The sequence below is a fragment of the Pollicipes pollicipes genome, unplaced genomic scaffold (assembly GCF_011947565.3).
Source record: "Pollicipes pollicipes isolate AB1234 unplaced genomic scaffold, Ppol_2.1 Scaffold_4295;HRSCAF=5057_pilon_pilon_pilon, whole genome shotgun sequence".
Classification (NCBI taxonomy): Eukaryota; Metazoa; Arthropoda; class Thecostraca; order Pollicipedomorpha; family Pollicipedidae; genus Pollicipes; species Pollicipes pollicipes.
This window is the reverse complement of record NW_023596461.1, coordinates 27,443,644-27,461,358: the sequence shown is the minus strand read 5'-3', so window position 1 is coordinate 27,461,358 and position 17,715 is coordinate 27,443,644. Positions and strand designations below refer to the sequence as shown.

The 17,715-nt window shown below is 47.4% G+C and overlaps 2 protein-coding genes across 2 annotated transcripts in view; both read right to left on the bottom strand.

Annotated features, from left to right (window-relative positions):
* Window positions 1–12,273, bottom strand: part of LOC119097380 (cuticle protein-like) — a 63,097-nt gene extending 50,824 nt beyond the window's left edge. Inside the window, exons 1-4 of the mRNA XM_037220425.1 lie at window positions 12,252–12,273; window positions 10,415–10,656; window positions 7,255–7,374; window positions 1,362–1,413 (exon numbers count right to left, since the gene is read on the bottom strand). Of these exons, the coding sequence (XP_037076320.1) occupies window positions 1,362–1,413; window positions 7,255–7,374; window positions 10,415–10,656; window positions 12,252–12,273 (436 nt within the window). The remainder of the gene's footprint in view (window positions 1–1,361; window positions 1,414–7,254; window positions 7,375–10,414; window positions 10,657–12,251) is intronic.
* A 4,209-nt stretch (window positions 12,274–16,482) lies between these two features.
* Window positions 16,483–17,477, bottom strand: LOC119097379 (cuticle protein 7-like). The gene is made up of 3 exons (XM_037220424.1): window positions 17,472–17,477; window positions 16,937–17,341; window positions 16,483–16,491 (listed from the first exon to the last, which is right to left on the bottom strand). The coding sequence occupies exons 1-3, from the start codon at window positions 17,475–17,477 to the stop codon at window positions 16,483–16,485; spliced, it is 420 nt and encodes a 139-aa protein (XP_037076319.1).
* Window positions 17,478–17,715: the final 238 nt, after the last annotated feature.

Here is a 17,715-nt window from a genome sequence, read left to right as displayed (position 1 = left end):
AAAAAATGTTTGGGATAGGTCAGCAGCAAACTCCAGACAAATCGACATTACGACACATGGCAGTCACAACTCTACACCAGATATATCACTTCCAACGAAAACAATTTTTTCAAACATCTAGTGGCATATAAGCACCACAATTCTGGCGGGCACGATCTGGAAATGACCACCTCCGGGTGATCCCACTTCTTCCAGAGGGTCCAGAGAACGCTGTCTATCAGCCAGGCGATCGGCCAGACCTGCGGCTCCAGCCCGAGGCCGGCCGCGCTTAGTCGGTGGCGCGCTTACACGCATCATGTTTCCCTTTTTGGGGTTAACCAAAGCACACATGCGATTGTACGACATGAATGGACAAATTTACCATATAAATCGATGCGTCAGTTTGGCAGCATTGTATTGCTTGCAGTATACTGCACCAAGGCGTATACAACGCTTCTGTTCTTGTCATTTTGTACTGCATATCATGTTTCGTAAGGTATAGTTCCTAAAGGTTAGTGTACCGTACGGTTGGGTATGTTCTGTCCGAAAATCGTCTGACTTCCCTAGAAGTCAGCAAATATTTATTGGTTTCGAAGGGAGCTTTTCAAATCATACCCAATTTAGTAACGTTTGAAATGTTAATTCATGTGTGCTTTGTGCATAACATGAAGGTTTCGTACAGGATTCGAATTCAGCCCTTACTGTGGTCAGTTACATGTCTCCCTTCAACAATCTGATGGTGCTTTGTGCTTTGCGTCAGGAATCCGGTGTTTACGATTTAACACAATGCCGGACAGCGTGCTGGTCGCAGTCCACCACTGTTCCAGGATCATACAACACGTGTGCTATGGAATCGTTCGTTCAGTCGCTTTCATCTTTCCCGCGATGTGCAACCTGATAACAATGTTTTTTTCGCCAGTCGGAGTTGCTTGGTTTGCTTCATGTCATTGATTTGTCAAATACACAACGCTTTATTGCATACAGTTCATTACACCACAGACGAAGAACACACACTTAAACGAGAAAGCAATAAGACATGAATGCACACTTGACTGAGTTGTGGTTTTTTCCTAATACGATTGGGAAGGAGCTCCGTAAGATTGAGCGGGCTTATAAGAGGCAGCAGCAGGGCGGTAAGAACGAGCAGGCGTATATGAACGAGCAGGTGTGTAAGAGGGAGCAGGCTGATAAGAACGAAGCGGCTGGTGAGAGCGAGCAGCAGGACGGTAAGAGGGAGCTGGTTTGTAAGAGGGGGCAGGCTGATAGGAGCGAACAGGCTGGTAAGCGGGAGTAGCCTTATGAGAGGGAGCAGCAGGAGCGTAGGAGCGAGCTGGGGCGTAGGCGGCCGGCCCGGGGTACTGGGCCTCCCCGTCGTAGGTGACCTGGGCGCTTGTAGCCGCCGTAGCCCCGGTTGTCGGCCGTGTACTTGACGTGCTGGACCCGGCCGTCGGGCAGGCTGACCGAGTAGTAGCCCTGTACAATCTTGGTGTCGCTGTTCTCGTTCTGGGAGAACACCGAGCCGCTGTAATGGTCGTTGACGGCGTACGCGAACTGGTACGGCTGGGCATAGTACCGCGGCTCCTGGTACGACGAGGCGTAGGAAGGTGCCCGGCCGTACGACGGAGCCGGGGCGTGGCTTGGCGCCGGAGCAGGAGCGTAGCGTGGCGCCGGAGCAGGAGCGTAGCGTGGGGCGGGTGCCTGGCCGTAGCTTTGGGCCGCAGCCACCGACAAAACAGCGGCGAAAACAAAGACCTGAAATGATATAACGTTTCGTGTAACACGCTCTTGGTAGCACAAATTAAGACCACTCTGACATGGGACCAAATTTCGTATAATCAAACATGTAGTGCCGTGTTGTCTTGGCCTCTCAGTTGACCTCACCTTCATGGTGATCTCGGTGAGGTCCGATGGGTGACTGACGCTGTGTTCCTGGCCCGGTGGCCTTATATACGAGCCGTTGAGGAGGGCGGGGTCGCTCGTGCTGCTATTCGCCCTCACATTCTCATGGTGGGATCGCCCTGTGTACGTGCATGCAGAACTGGGTGTGTTCTGTTGTAGAGCTGTGGAGAGGTAAGAGGTTGGTGCAAAACGCTCAAGATAGGTGGTTATATTTATCTCTCGATTATGTTTTTAAGGTTAATGTATTTTTGAAGCATAGGTGCTACGCTCTAAAAGTGATACACATTCTGGTGCATCTTTCTTAACGTTGTGCAATATAAGATGCAATGGCGTCCTTCTGAACTTTTTTTAAGGTAGCGTCCCAGATGATACAACAACCTGAGAATCCCTTCAAGTTGTGCTTGACAGATTGTGTTAAAGATATTACATTAGGTCTCTCTGTCTCACTTGTTCTGCTATTCTCACCCAGTTCTGCCAAGTTCGCAAATATTCTCCGGGATTTTTTTCCTGAATGAAACGATTTGATAAAAAGCAATTCATTTCACGTGCTTTAATGTAAGACTGAACGTAACTTAAGGTTCCCTTGCGAGAGACAAACTTAGCACTGATGCAAATATCGATTATATAATAGATGTTGCCCATTCAGCGTGCACTCTCTGAGCAACCCTACCGTAACTGGTGGTTACCTTCTCCGTCGATGTTGTATTGTTTTGCTCGCAACGTGCTTTCTTTGCAGCTTTGCTTCCTTTAGCTAATGCGCTAGTTAAACCGGCATTTTTCTACGTGACACTTCATGATTCACCTCCTACAATCTCTGTGCGCTAGGCCCACCTACCAACGATGTTCACCCTTTGGATCCACTTCCCGCGACCTTAACGCTCTTGAACCACCTCTGCACGTTATTCACTTGCATTGTTCACTTATCCACTCTGTCAATAGTGCACTGTTCATCGTGTCAAAAAACCTGCTCCGGGTGCTTATTTTGAACTCGGGTCGTGTTGTGACCTACTTTTCGTCTCCAGAAAGTGCACGCTCATTTCAGTGGTCGACCATGTTAACTACGTAGCGCGGCGTAGTAAACACAATACGAGAAAATAGCATGCCACAGCCGAGATATGGGTACGTTTTAGATGTTATGAGTTCACTGTGATACTGAGATAATGGCCTTTCGTATGCCAGCAGTTACTGGTTTAACATGCTATGATGTTAAACAAGATGATATTGGCGGCACTTGGTATTTTCAGCTGTGGTAGGACTTTATCAACAGATGAGTACACCAGTACCATCTCCTCCTGCTATCTTGATTCCTCAGCATAAAAACTTTGATCTCGGAATACCGAGATACCAGAACTGAGAGTCTTTCTTCATGTTATGAAGAACGTTAAAAGTTACGGGCCACTAGTTGTGAGATTGAACATTTATTTGCCCACACAGTTGGCGGTTGTAAGAACCGCCAATGTCGGTCAGCATGTTGGTCGCACTGCACCGCTGCTGTAAGATCGTACAACACGAGTGATATGGAAGTGCTCTTCAGTCGCTATCGTCCTTCCTGCGATGCGCGGCCAGAATAGGACGATTTCTTTGTTGGCCGATCCAATGTCCTTGGTTTGTTTCACATAATGGCCATTTCAAGTACGTAGCGGTATATTGCATGCAATTTGTTGCACCAAAGTCGTAGAATACACACTTAGCGAGGAAGCCATAAAATATGAACACACCCACACTTAACTGAGTTGTGGACTCCTAATACGATTGGGAAGGAGCTCCGAAAGATTGGGCGGGCTTGTAAAATGCAGCAGCAGGCCGGTAAGAACGAGCAGGCGTGTAGGAACGAGCAGGTGTGTAAGAGGGAGCAGGCTGATAAGAGCGAACCGGCTGGTAAGAGCGAGCAGCAGGACGGTAAGAGGGAGCAGGCTTGTAAGAACGAGCAGGTGTGTACGAGGGAGCAGGCTGGCAAGAGGGAGCAGCCTTGTAAGAGGGAGCGGCAGGAGCGTAGGAGCGGGCCTGGAGCGTAGATGGCCCGCTTGGGGTGCTGGGCCTCCCCGTCGTAGGTGACCTGGGCGTTGTAGCCGCCGTAGCCCTGGTTGTCAGCCGTGTACTTGACGTGCTGAACGCGGCCGTCGGGCAGGTTGACCGAATAGTAGCCCTGTACGACTTTGGTGTCGCTGTTCTCGTTCTGGGAGAACACTGATCCGCTGTAATGGTCGTTGACAGCGTACCCAAACTGGTACGGCTGGGCGTAGTACCGCGGCTCCTGGTACGACGAGGCGTAAGAAGGCGCCCGGCCGTACGACGGAGCCCGGGCGCGGCTTGGCGCCGGAGCAGGAGCGTAGCGTGGCGCCGGAGCAGGAGCGTGGCGTGGTGCCTTAGCTTAGGCGTAGCGTGGGGCGGGGGCCTGACCGTAGCTTTGGGCCGCAGCCACCGACAAAACAGCGGCGAGAACGAAGATCTGAAATGACATAACGTGTTGTATAATAGGCAGTATAAAGCAGTTCAAACGACGACCATTCTGATTTTAGCAAAATCTGGTATAATTAAACATGCCGTGCCGTGTTGTCTTGACCTCTCAGTTGACCTCACCGTCATGGTGCTCTTGGTGTGATCCGATGGGTGCCTGACGCTGTGTTGCTGGCCCGGTGGCCTTATATACGAGCCGTTGTGGAGGGTGGGGTCGCTCGTGCTGCTAATCGCCCTCACATTCTCATGGCAGGGCCCCATGTGTGTGTCCGTGCAGGGCTGGATGTGTATGTCGTATGGCAGAGCTCTGGACGGCTGGAAAGTTTCGTGCAAAATGTTAAAGCTAATGGGTCACAGTTTTTGTTGAGCTGATGGCTTAGAATGTCTTCAAATGCTCAATGAATGTGGCTCACTACAATTGGAGAAAATCATATTTTCCATACCTTTTGATGGTGTACTTAACGGATAAGATACAATGGGGGGGGGGGGGGGTCTGTTGTTTTGGAGGTATTACAGGTTGCGTTATAAATGATATTCTTTGGAAGTTCTGTCAGTATTGACCACAAAGGCTTGTGTTGGAAAAAAATGCATCGTGACTGCGTTGCATGTTTATTTTTCATCCCACCAATTTCCATATATTTTGCAAGCATTCCGGTAAGTTTTGTTCCACTATTCTTATTTTTTATTATTTCATTGCTCCTATGGAAGGAGTTAATAATGCCCTTGGTCCTTAATTTTTGTTCAAATGAATTTACACCATTTCTGGAAGTATTCCAACGCATTTTATGTCTTATGGAAATATGTATAAAACAGCCACCCCAACTTTCTTGGACGCGGTACAAGAGATAAGCTTAACACTGAAACATTCATATTGTAATGACCGGTTGCACATACAAGATGCAGTCTCTGTGTAACCCTGATGGCGTTCAGTTACTGTAACTGTCCTGCCTGTCGATGGCATCCTTATATTGCTTCCGTGTTGCTCTCGTCGCCCTTTTATATTTCTCTTAACATATGCGCTAATTAAGGTCAACATATCTCCACACAACACGCACATGATTCAACTGACGCGATCATTACGCACTAGTTCCACCCATGATCTTCGCGCAATCGACCCACTTCCCCAGTGTTCACTGGCAAGATCATGTTCTACCCATTATCACCACTGCGCCGTGCCCTGTGTCACAGCAAGATGATCCGAATGTTAAGTCTGACCTCCCGTTGCATTAACACCTTGTGATCTGCACAAACTTCACAGCATTTCGGTGGTTCACAGTGGAAGGACGCAGTCCGTCGTTGTAACGCAAGACAGGGCAATCGCATGCTACAGTCGGGATATGTGCACGTTTTAGGTGTTGTGAGTTGAATGTTGTCATGCAGAGTTAACCACTTGCAATTGATCACCAGGTACTGGTTAAGCGACGTTATGGTGTTTAACAGCTATTGTATTGGAGGTGCTCGGTATTTCGAGCTGCGCTTATCTTCAAGAGATAAGTACATCAGCGCCAAGATCCTCTCCTATATTGAAGGTCGTTAACTAAGCATAAAAACTTTGGGGGCCAAGAAATCAAACCGCCGAAATACCTGGAGCTGAACACCGTTACACACTGCTATATCAAGACAACACTGTTATATCAAGCGCGTTTTATGTCACGCGCCATAAGTTGTTACCTTGAGTACCTCTGGCCACGCAGTTGGCGGTAATGGGAACTATGTAACGGTACCTGTGCTGTCTATTGGCGCATGCTGTCTTTATGTTGAATACATCACTTTGGTAATGCTGGGAAAATTCTACGGTGCAAATAAGCGTATTCTTTAGATATGGTGCAAGCGAAATTTAGACAACTTCGTATTGCTTGTGTTGTGTTGTACCTTGAGTGTGTAACGTTTCCATGGCGGCCATTTTGTGCTGTAGATGACGTCATGGATTGCCTGGCTCCGAATGGTTGTCGTTTCGTATGATTGGATATGTTCTGCCCCAACTTTAAAAAAAAAAAATTACCGCAAGCCAGCACAGAATTGCTGGTTACAAGAGAGGCTCTCCAAATCTGAACAAAGCCAACAACGTTTGAAATGTTATTGCTTGTGTGCTTCGTGCACAAGATGATGTTCTGGTGCAGAGTTTGAAGCCAGCCCTCCCTTCAGTTACATGTCTCCGTTTAATAATTTGACAACATTTCGTGCTTTGTCCCAGTAATCCTTTATTAGCAATTTCACGCAATATCAGGCGTCGTGTCTGTCGCAGTTCCCCACTGCTTCAGGATCATACAACACGAGTGTTGTAGAAGTGTTTCTTCAGTCGCTATCATCCTTCCCCCGATGTGCTACCTGGTAGTTTCTGAGTTTTGAGGGCGCGTCAGCTGCATTGGGTACTTGCGCCCAGATGTGTGGCCAGAATACTACGGTTTGTTTCTGGTCAATTCGAACTGCTTGGTTTGTGTCACGTAATTGGTGTTTCACTTACGCAACAGTATATTGCATGCAATTCACCGCGCCACGGACGTAGAATACACGCTTAAATAGGAGGCAATAAAATATGAACACATACACTTATCTTATTTGTGCACACTTCTAATACGACTTGAAAGGCGCTCCGTAAGATTGAGCGGGCTTGTAAGGAGCAGGAAGCCGGTAAGAAGGAGCAGTCTTGGAAAAGCGAGCAGATGTGTAAGAGGGGGCAGACTGGTAGGAGTGGGCGGGCTGGTAAGAGGGAGAAGCCTTGTACGAAGGGGCAGGCTGGTAAGAGGGACCAGCATTGTAAGAGGGAGCGGCAGGAGCGTAGGAGCGGGCTGGGGCGTAGCTGGCCTGCTTGGGGTACTGGGCCTCCCCGTCGTAGGTGACCTCGGCGTTGTAGCCGCCGTAGCCCTGGTTGTCAGCTGTGTACTTGACGTGCTGGACCCGGCCGTCGGGCAAGTTGACCGAGTAGTAGCCCTGTACGACCTTGGTGTCGCTATTCTCGTTCTGGGGGAACACTGATCCGCTGTAATAGTCGTTGACGGCGTACGCGAACTGGTACGGCTGGGCGTAGTACCGCGACTCCTGGTACGACGGGTCGTAGGAGGGCGCCCGGCCGTACGACGGAGCCGGGGCGTGGCTTGGCGCCGGAGAAGGAGCGTAGCGTGGCGCCTTAGCTGGGGCATAGTGTGGGGCAGGCGCCTGGCCGTAGCTTTGGGCCGCAGCCACCGACAGAACAGCGGCAAGAATGAATATCTGAAATGACATAACGTGTTGTATAATACAACCGCTCCGATATTGGACAGAATATGACGTAATCAAACATTTAATGGTATGTTGTCTTGACCTGTCACCTCACCTCACCTTCATAGTGTTCTCAGTGTAATTTGGTGGGTGACTGACGCTCTGTTCCCGGCCCCGTGGCTTCATATACGAGCCGTTGAGGAGGGCGGGGTCGCTCGTGCTGCTAATCTCCCTCACATTCCCATCGTGAGACTGTCTTGTGTATTTACGTGCAAAGGTGGGCATGCATTTCGTATGCGAGAGCTCCGGAAAGATGAAGTGTTTGATGCAAAATATTAAAGCTGAAGAGTCATAGGTATCGTTGATGTCATGATGGCTTAGTATGTTTTTAAATGTTCAATAAATGTAGCACACCCTAATAGGTGACACTCATGTTTCGCATGTGAGTTAATGGTGTACTAAACAGATCAGGTACAATGGGGGCCATGTAATCTGTAGACTTCTCGGGACGCGTCACAGATGGCACCCTGTAAGTGCCTTTAACTGTTACCCTATAGGTTTGTTTTGAAAGCATGTATTGTGACTGATCCTCGTAGTTTTTGTTTCTCACCTTATTCCTATAAATTTTGCAAATATTCCAGTATTTTTTATGATGGAAGGATTTGGTATAAACTACCCCACTCCACGTTCACAGACGTCCTTTAATGCAAGTATGGATGTCTATAGGATACCGTGCAAGAGATAAGCCTAGCATTGAGAAAAACACGTATCCTATAATAAGCACATACAACATGCAGTCTCTGTGTAACCCTGCTGGCGTCCAGTTGCTGTTACGGAATATCACCTGGTTGTCGGTGGTGTTGTTACATGGTTTTTATTGTGCTCTCGTCGCACTTCTTTTTTCTCGTATCCAGTGCACTTATTAAGGCTAAAACTTTCCCATGTAATACGCACATGATTTAACATCCACGATCTCCACGCGCTAGGTCCGCCTGCGATCTTTATGCTCGCGGTCCATCTCTCCACGACCTCCATGTCCGCGATCCACCTCTGCACGCTATTCACTCGCACGATCCTCTTCTCCCCATGATCACTACTGCAGTGTGCCTCATGTCGCAGAAAGCTGATCCAAATGTTTATGTCGGCCTACGGCTATATTAGCACTTTTTTGTCGTCTGCAGAAAATGCACAAGTATCTTAGTGGCCGAGAAATCGAACCACGCAGTACGTCGTTATGTGCACAAGACAAGAAAATGGCGTGCTGCAGGCGGGCTATGTGTGCGTTTTATATATTATGAGTTGAAGGTTTTAATACTGGGTGAACCACCTTTACTATACCAGCAGGCACTGGGTAAACGATATTATGTTGTCAAACAACGATTATATTGCAGGTATTTGGTATGTTGTGCTTTGCTTATCCCCAAGGGACGAGTTCACCGACACCGCTGTTAATACCATTTGCTTGGTTCACCACCGTTAATACCACCGTTGCTTGGTTCACCGACACCGCTGGACACCGCTGTTAATACCATTTGCTGTATTGAAGGCTGTTAACTCAGCATGTCAGTTTTGGGGACCAAGAAATAAAACTGCCGAAATACCAGGAGCTGGATACCTTCCTTTCTCATACCAAGCACGTTTTACGTCATGTTGTACTAATTGTTAGTTTGAGCATGTTGGTCACACAGCTGGCGGTCATGGGAAGCATGTGACGGTACCTGTGCCGTTTATTGGCATATGCCGTCTTTATGTTGAACGTATCATTTCTGTAATACTGGGAAAATTTTACCGTACAAATACGTATGTTCGTTGGTATGTTGGATGCGATTTTTGACAAACTGGTATTACTTGCTCTGCGCTACACCATGGGAGTATAATATTTGTATGATGGTCATTTTGTGCTGCAGATCGTGTCGTGTAATGCATTTTTCCGAATGGTTGCTGCGTCGTATGGATGGATATGATCTACCATAAAGTATCGTTTTTCACCTCAATCTGGCAGATAATTGTTGTTTTCAAGGATAACTTCAAATCTTAACGGATCCATCAACGTTTGAAATGTTATTACTTGTGTGCTTTGTACATTAGACGATGCTTTGGTGCGGGGTGTAAAGCCAGCCCCGACTAGTCAGCTACATGCCTCCGTTCAATAATATGCTGGTTATTTGTACCTGGCCGCAGTAATCCGGTATTCGGGGTTTTACATAATGTCATACAGCATGTCGGTCGCAGTGCGTCGCTGATTCAGGACCATGCAAGACGAGTGCTATGGGAGTGTTTCTTCAGTCGCTTGCATCGTTCCTGCGGTGCGCGACCTGAATACGATGATTCGTTTGTTGGCCGATTCAAGTTGCTTGGTTTGCTTCATAGAATAACTTGTTTTAATACGTAACAATTTATTACATGCAATTAATTGCACCAGAGACATAGAACACATACTTAAACGAGCAAGCAATGAGATATGGACCCACACACGCACACTTAACTCAGTTGTGTACTCTCCCTAGTACGATTGGGAAGGAGCTCCGTAAAATTCAGCGGGCTTGTAAGAGACAGCAGCAGGCCGGTAAGAAGGGGCAGGCCTATAGGAACGAGCAGATGTGTAAGAGGGAGCAGGCTGATAAGAGTGTGCCGGTTGGTAAGAGGGAGCAGCAGGTCGGTAAGAAGGAGCAGGCTTATAGGAACGAGCAGGTGTGTAAGAGGGGGCAGGCTGGTAGGAGCGAACCGGCTGGTAAGCGGGAGCAGCCATGTGAGAAGAAGCGGCAGGAGCGTAGGAGCGGGCTGGGGCGTAGCTGGCCGGCTCGGGGTACTGGGCCTCCCCGTCGTAGGTGACCTCGGCGTTGTAGCCGCCATAGCCCTGGTTGTCAGCCGTATACTTGACGTGCTGGACCCGGCCATCGGGCAGGTTGACGGAGTAGGAGCCCTGTACGACCTTGGTGTCACTGTTCTCGTTCTGGGAGAACAATGATCCGCTGTAATGGTCGTTGACAGCGTACGCAAACTGATACGGCTGGGCGTAGTGCTGCGGCTCCTGGTACGACGGCGCGTAGGAGGGCGCCCGGCCGTACGACGGAGCGGGGTTGTAGCACGGCGCCGGAGCAGGAGCGTAGCGTGGCGCCGGGGCTGGAGAATAACGTGGCGCCGGGGCTGGGCTATAGACGCGTATCCTATGCCAGACCTCAGGAGAAATCAGGTGTTTTACGCAAAGCATGGCAGTGCGGAAGTCATGGTTATCACTCTTTGATACTTGATGGTGGAAAATGTCAGCTGTGTGGTCATCAGCGGTAGCCAAATTTAGAAAGTCTATACAGCTAGAATGTTCTACAAGCATCACACATCAAGAAGTGGTACTTTTTATTTCCACACCTCAATGCTAGGAGCTTAACACCTTATCTCACCGGAGTTCTGGCAAACAACATGCATACTCAGCCCTGCATGTACAAAACCCCGGGGCCACACTTTGATAAGGTGAGAGGAGAATGGCTGATTATCGACAGGCATAAATTACTAACAGCACATAATTCGGGTGAGATTTTAAGCCACCAGGTAAAAAATACTATGCTTATGCTGAGTGTTCCCACAACAGCCGTTCGAGACCGAAGGGATGATATTCATCTCGTGAACGACGAAGGCAGAATGATACCATCCATATTTAATGAGGCATGGTCCAGAATGACTCAAAATGGCTCCCTATGTTCAGCTAATACTTCACTGGCAAGACGGACCATGCCGAGCATTGCTGCGCGCTAAGCTTTCGCCTTCAAATTCTGCTGCCTACATGGCATTGCGCGATCGGATGGTAGGGATCAGGATTCACACGGCATGCAATGCCTAGCATGAACTTTGATCTTAGAAACCCATCTATTCAAAAAGCTTGGATGGAATGTTAACATCTACCATCTTCATTTTCAGTACCGGAATTAGAAATTGGAGATGATGGCACATTGAATATGTTTCCTGATGTTAAAAAAGCACCTGCGGTAAATCATTCTTTTGATACATCCGTTCTACCATCTTTGAAGAACTATGCGCTGGCATGACTGATGCACGAGTAGCTACCTTGCGGTTACATTGTCACTGTATACTACATTTTAACAATAAAAATATGCATGGAGACATGTTTGCAGGATGTATCCATCCTTTACACAGTCCACAAAGGCTTCTTTTGATTTGCCTCTCAAGGGTGCCTGAACGAGTACCGAGTTGGACAAGAAAAGAGTTGAAAGAAGTGCTCTGTCTTCTCCCAGGAACACCCAGGTTGTACATATCACAGGAAGGACATATCACATGGTAACGGAAAGCCCAGAGAACAATACATTAAAAAAGACAATTTGATGTGTTCACGGATATTTCTAATGACTGGAATCGTTAGCGACAAATACTTTCAAGCGATTCAGCTAACCATATTATTTAGCTGCTCTTAAACGTGGTCATCCCCTTTTACGCCGCTACACCGAAACAACAAGCCACCGCCAATTTTCTTCTTGAGGACTTGCTTTGCTTGCTTGCTTTGCTTTCTTGCTGCTTGCTTTCTTTGGGAGATGAAGCACGGAACTTATTCGTACCGCCATTTTTGCCCTGCCAAACCCTCGGTTAGTTTCTTTTTTTGGTTCATGGCGGTGTTCGATAATGATAAATCTAAGCCTTTCGAGTGTGTAACTCACCAGGCTACCTGACAACGCCATCCTCATGCTGCCATATAGAGCATTGGGACAGACCTGACGCATCTAATACAGACATGTTTAATGGCGAAATTCTGCCCTCCGGAAATGTTTATCATGCACACCTCTTACTTGTTTCGCATTTTAATATCCTAGGCTGGTCGACGTGATTTATATTTATATTTGGGGTGGGGGAGTGGAATGAAAAGAGTTTGCCATTTTCTGTTTTAATCTATCGAGTTTTGTCATAAGACAACTTATGATGTCACAAGGCCGGCAATGGGCTCATTTTGTTCCATTTTCTTTATTGTTTGCCCCAAAATTTCTTAAAGTGGTCCCCCATGGTTGCTTGAACCAGATGTTTTCCATAGTTGTCATGGTTTGCGTACTGGCAAATGACTGTACTGTACGTATGCACTATATTTTTAACACTGGGATGCCCAACAAAGCCAACAAAGCCAAAAAACTTACAATGCTGCTCCCTCTTATCAGCCTGTTCGCTTCTATCAACCTGCTCCCTCCTTCAAACCAGCTCCCTTCTTACAAACCTGCTCGTTCCCACATTCCCTCTCCATCTGCTGCATTGGCGGGGTAGTCCCATGTACGTCTCGCAGAAAGAGTTAGAGGGATAGGGAGCCAGCAACGTGTTAACAAACAGGTGCACGTGTCCAGAAAGAACGTACTGTCCCGAAGCAGCAGTGCACCACGATTGGTATGCGGCTTGACGTTGTGTTCCACCACTAACAAAGGTTTAGTGAAGCCAAACAAAAAAAACCGCGCGTCTATCAAATGCATGCTTGCACCTGGTTATAAAGGAAGCACACTTGGCTTAAGACCTGTATCACTCCAAGCACTATACGTTAACGGTGAGATAGATTTTCATTTTATGCACGTAAGGGTTCGTCTGAATATGCAAACAAACATAACAGGGCGGGCTTTCGAAGTCGCAGTTAATAGATTCTGTACCGCAAAAACAGAAAATAGCTACCAGTAAGATCAGAGCGGTTCCAGGCCTGCATGACAAGGTTTACTTCATGAATTGTCAGCATAAGAGCATCATCGTTTTCACTAATTTCGAAGGAAAACAAGCATATCGTCGAGGATGTTGTTAATCACTGATTTGTATCATGTGCACGATGTTGTGCTTCCAAATTGTTTAGTTGATCATTTAAATGCATGAGCTGTATCTGCAGATTAACACGCGTTGGGTGGGGGAGGGGCAAATTGACCCCCCGAAGGTTTTTTCCAGAATGGTTTCCGAACGGTGCGGCGTAGCCGCGTCAAATTTTGCATAGCTGTTCACAATCAAATAGCAAATCGTTTGGTGTATAAAATTTAGATGTATCTTATGAAGTCACTGACCTATGGCTGGTCAAAATCAGACCATGAGTTTTTTCCCAATCCTGTTATTAAAACCAAATTCAACAAAATATTTTTCAAACCTCTGCATGTCAGTTATAGGGCAGAATGTGTCCTAAAAAGTAAGCACAACAAAATCTTTTAAAGGAAAGCCGATAGGCCGCACTTGATAATTTTCAGTCTATATCAGTGATGAGAACTTCAACCTCGAGGTTAGTAGGCCGCTATTCAGCCATCTATTTAGCATATCAACTAATCTCCAAAATACGTATGTCGCTTTTATGCGTGGATCCAAACAACTTTAAATATATATGAAAGAAGCCCAACTCATCTCTCTCTCTCTCTCTCTCTCTCTCTCTCTCTCTCTCTCTCTCTCTCTCTCTCTCTCTCTCTCTCCTCTCTCTCTCTCTCTCTCTCTCTCTCTCTCTCTCTCTCTCTCTCTCTCTCTCTCTCTCTCTCTCTCTCTCTCTCTCTCTCTCTCTCTCTCTCTCTCTCTCTCTCTCTCTCTCTCTCTCTCTCTCTCTCTCTCTCTCTCTCCTCTCTCTCTCTCTCTCTCTCTCTCTCTCTCTCTCTCTCTCTCTCTCTCTCTCTCTCTCTCTCTCTCTCTCTCTCTCTCTCTCTCTCTCTCTCTCTCTCTCTCTCTCTCTCTCTCTCTCTCTCTCTCTCTCTCTCTCTCTCTCTCTCTCTCTCTTTCTCTCTCTCTCATTGGCGCTTTACGACGCACTCGAGGCTATATGGCGTCGCCTGCCGCTAACCCTGGCAGGAAGGGCGAGCACCGCGGGGAATCGAACCCCGTCCCTCTGGTTCCTAATTCTGGTTTCTAAGGCCTAATTCTTCTTCTATATCTTTGCTCCACATCAATGTTTCCGTAAAAGGCAATGTATATATATATATATATATATATATATATATATATATATCAATGGTTTGCATTTTGCAAGTGCGCTGAAAACATGCTGTATGCACCTTACAATCCCCACCACGCAACGTCCGTTCCACGGATTAGTTCTCACCGAGGCTCCGTTGCTGGCTGCTGCTGCTGATGCGGGGCCATTCCAGACCAAGGGTCCGCCTCGGCTTCACACGGCAGTCACCCCCTCCATCCACCACCACCACAACCCTGATACCCTCGTCCTACAATCCACAAACCCGACCAGTCTCGTTCCAGCAGGAGACCAAGAACGCACCAGGAACGTCGTACCAGGAATTACGACCTAGCGACACCAGTTTGAGTACACCATCACCGACCAGAAGGCCGGCGCGGTGGTCTTAAATAAGGCCGGAATAAAAGAGCTTTTACAGAAGTTATTATCCCAGCGAGACATAAAACACTCCAACTTAATGTCATAGGCATTAATGTATGTTTTCTGGTTGAATAACAACCTTCCACAATCGAATGGGAATTTGATTGCAATGCAGTGAGGACCATTTAGGCATTTCATTTTCTTCGTAGTTGCCGACTACTACAAATTTTACTCGTTTCGCTTTATTTATGGAGGGATAAAACTAAAGGCATAGCTACTAATTCACTTCAAACATCAAAAGGTATTCACTATCACTTCCACGTCTCCATGGTGATGCGAAAAAAGATGACTTGTGCAGAGTTCTAGCATAGAACATGCACGCCCAGCTCCGCATGTACATAGAAAGGGCGGCCTAAACATGAGAACGTGAGGGTAATGACAGCAACAGCGACCACACCCTTCGCATCGGGTCGTATATAATGCCACTGGCCCGAAAACAAAGCGACAGTAACCCACAAGATCATAGTGAGATCACCATGAAGGTGAGGTCAACTGACAAGCAAAGACAACACATCGCTGCATGCTTCTGTATGTCAGTTAAGTACCGATATCAAAGTGGTCGTCACTTGATTAAACTTGACTTGATGACGTGACGTGACTTGATTAAACATATTTTCAAACTTGCTTTCATTGGGAGATGGTTGATTGGAAAAAACATCCCCTAGTTCTTTGAAAGATCGCACTGTGCTACTGATTATACCTCCTCAAGCGTGTCTGAAATGACATTAAATGTTGTAAGGTGTCCGAACGTGACTCCATAAATCCTTAGCGAACAGGACTTTTGTCTCGCCTAACGAAGCAGTGCTGGAGCTCTTCCCTATTAGATCTTGAAAAAGAGCAAGTTACAGACACACAGAAAACAACACTGGAAACGAATGCTAAGCATGCTCCTCAAAAGGCCAAAGAATGTCCTCGTTATCAGTTTCCCATGCATCATTCTGATTGCATCAAATTTGCATCATCCATTGCATCATCATTGATTGCATCAAAAATTAACCATGCAAGAGATACTCATATACCAATCGATGCGAAAGACGTCCTTGAATAGCTTTTGGAGGATTCTGTTCTATACGCATTATTGAGCATTGACTGAGGTCAAATTTGTAATGTCATGTCAGGTGAACGGGTCATAGGCGATTGTTGAATTGGTCTTCCCCTCATTTCAAGAACCAAACAAAATTTATCAACGTGGAGAACAGCGCAAACACATTTTCCAAAGCTGTTAGACAAAGGCCAACTTTACGTCAGCAATGCTCTTAGATGGTAAAGAGTGGCAATGGTGAGAATAGGAATCTAGCAGCCCATTTGAAATGCTTTTCTCTCGAAGAAAAACCGTTATTGATACTGGTCAAAATGTGGCCTCATTCTAATGCCCCACTCCTCGTAAGGCGAGGGTTAAAATTTGAGCCGTGCAAGATTTGAACAGAACTCCTGGAGTGGCGTACGTGAATGTGATCATTACACCCGTGGTGTGCTGTGCTTTGCTTCCGTAGCTTTGTGATAGGGCATGTGACGCAGCATCAACCCGTTTGTCCGTGAAATCACTGCTGCTTAGGAACAACACTTTGCAAGTGTTCTGCAAACTGTACGTTTTTGTTATTCTGTTGTTATTTCCTCACGTACCATCATTTTTCCTGCGAAGCACGTTGTGATCATGTGGGTTTGTTGGTCGGTCGAGTCGAGCTATTCCGCTTGTGTGATATATTTGCTCAGTAGTGTACTTTACAGTATATTACTCATGATACATGCATACATTGCATTGCTGAATATACATCGGATGCACACATAAACGAAAGAACAATAAATCACGGGCACATTTGTGTCAGTACTGGGTGCTCGCTAATACGACTGGTGAGGAGCTCCGTTAGCTTCGGCGGGCTTATAAGAGGGAGCAGCGGGCGTGTAGGAGGGAGTACGCTGATAGGAGCGAACCGGCTGGTAAGAGGGAGTAGCAGGTTGGTAAAAGGGACCTGGTGTGTAGGAGGGGACAGGCTAGTAGAAGCGACCTGGCTGGTAGGAGGGAACAGCCTTGTAAGAGGGAGCGGCAGGAGCGTAGGAGCGGGCTGGGGCGTAGCTGGCCGGCTCGGGGTACTGGGCCTCCCCATCGTAAGTGACCTCGGCGTTGTAGCCGCCGTAGCCCTGGTTGTCAGCAGTGTACTTGACGTGTTGGACCTGGCCGTCGGGCAGGTTGACCGAGAAGTAGCCCTGTACGACCTTGGTGTCGCTGTTCTCGTTATGTGAGAACACTAAGCCGCTGTAATGGTCGTTAACGGCGTACGCGAACTGGTGCGGCTGGGCGTAGTAACGGGGCTCCTGGTACGACGAGGCGTAGGAAGGCGCCCGCGCGTACGACGGAGCCGGGGCGTGGCTTGGCGCCGGAGCAGGAGCTTGAGGTGGTGCTTTAGCTGGGGCGTAGCGTGGGGCGGGTGCCTGGCCGTAGCTTTGGGCCGCAGCCACCGACAGAAGAGCGGCGAAAACACAAATCTGAAATGAGAATGTACACTGCATGTTATGTACTTAGGAAGTGCAAGTGACGACCACTTTGATATCGGTACTTAACTGACATACGGAAGCATGCAGCGATGTGTTGTCTTGGCTTGTCAGTTGACCTCACCTTCATAGTAGTCTCACTATGATCTTGTGGGTTACTGTCGCTTTGTTTTCGGACCAGTAGCGTTATATACGACCCGATGCGAAGGGTGTGGTCGCTGTTGCTGTCATTACCCTCTCGTTCTCATGGTTAGGCCACCCTTTCTATATACATGCGGAGTTGGGCATGCATGTTCTGTGCTAAAACTCTGCACAGGTCATCTTTCTCATATCACCATGGAGACATGAAAGTGATAGTTTATACATCT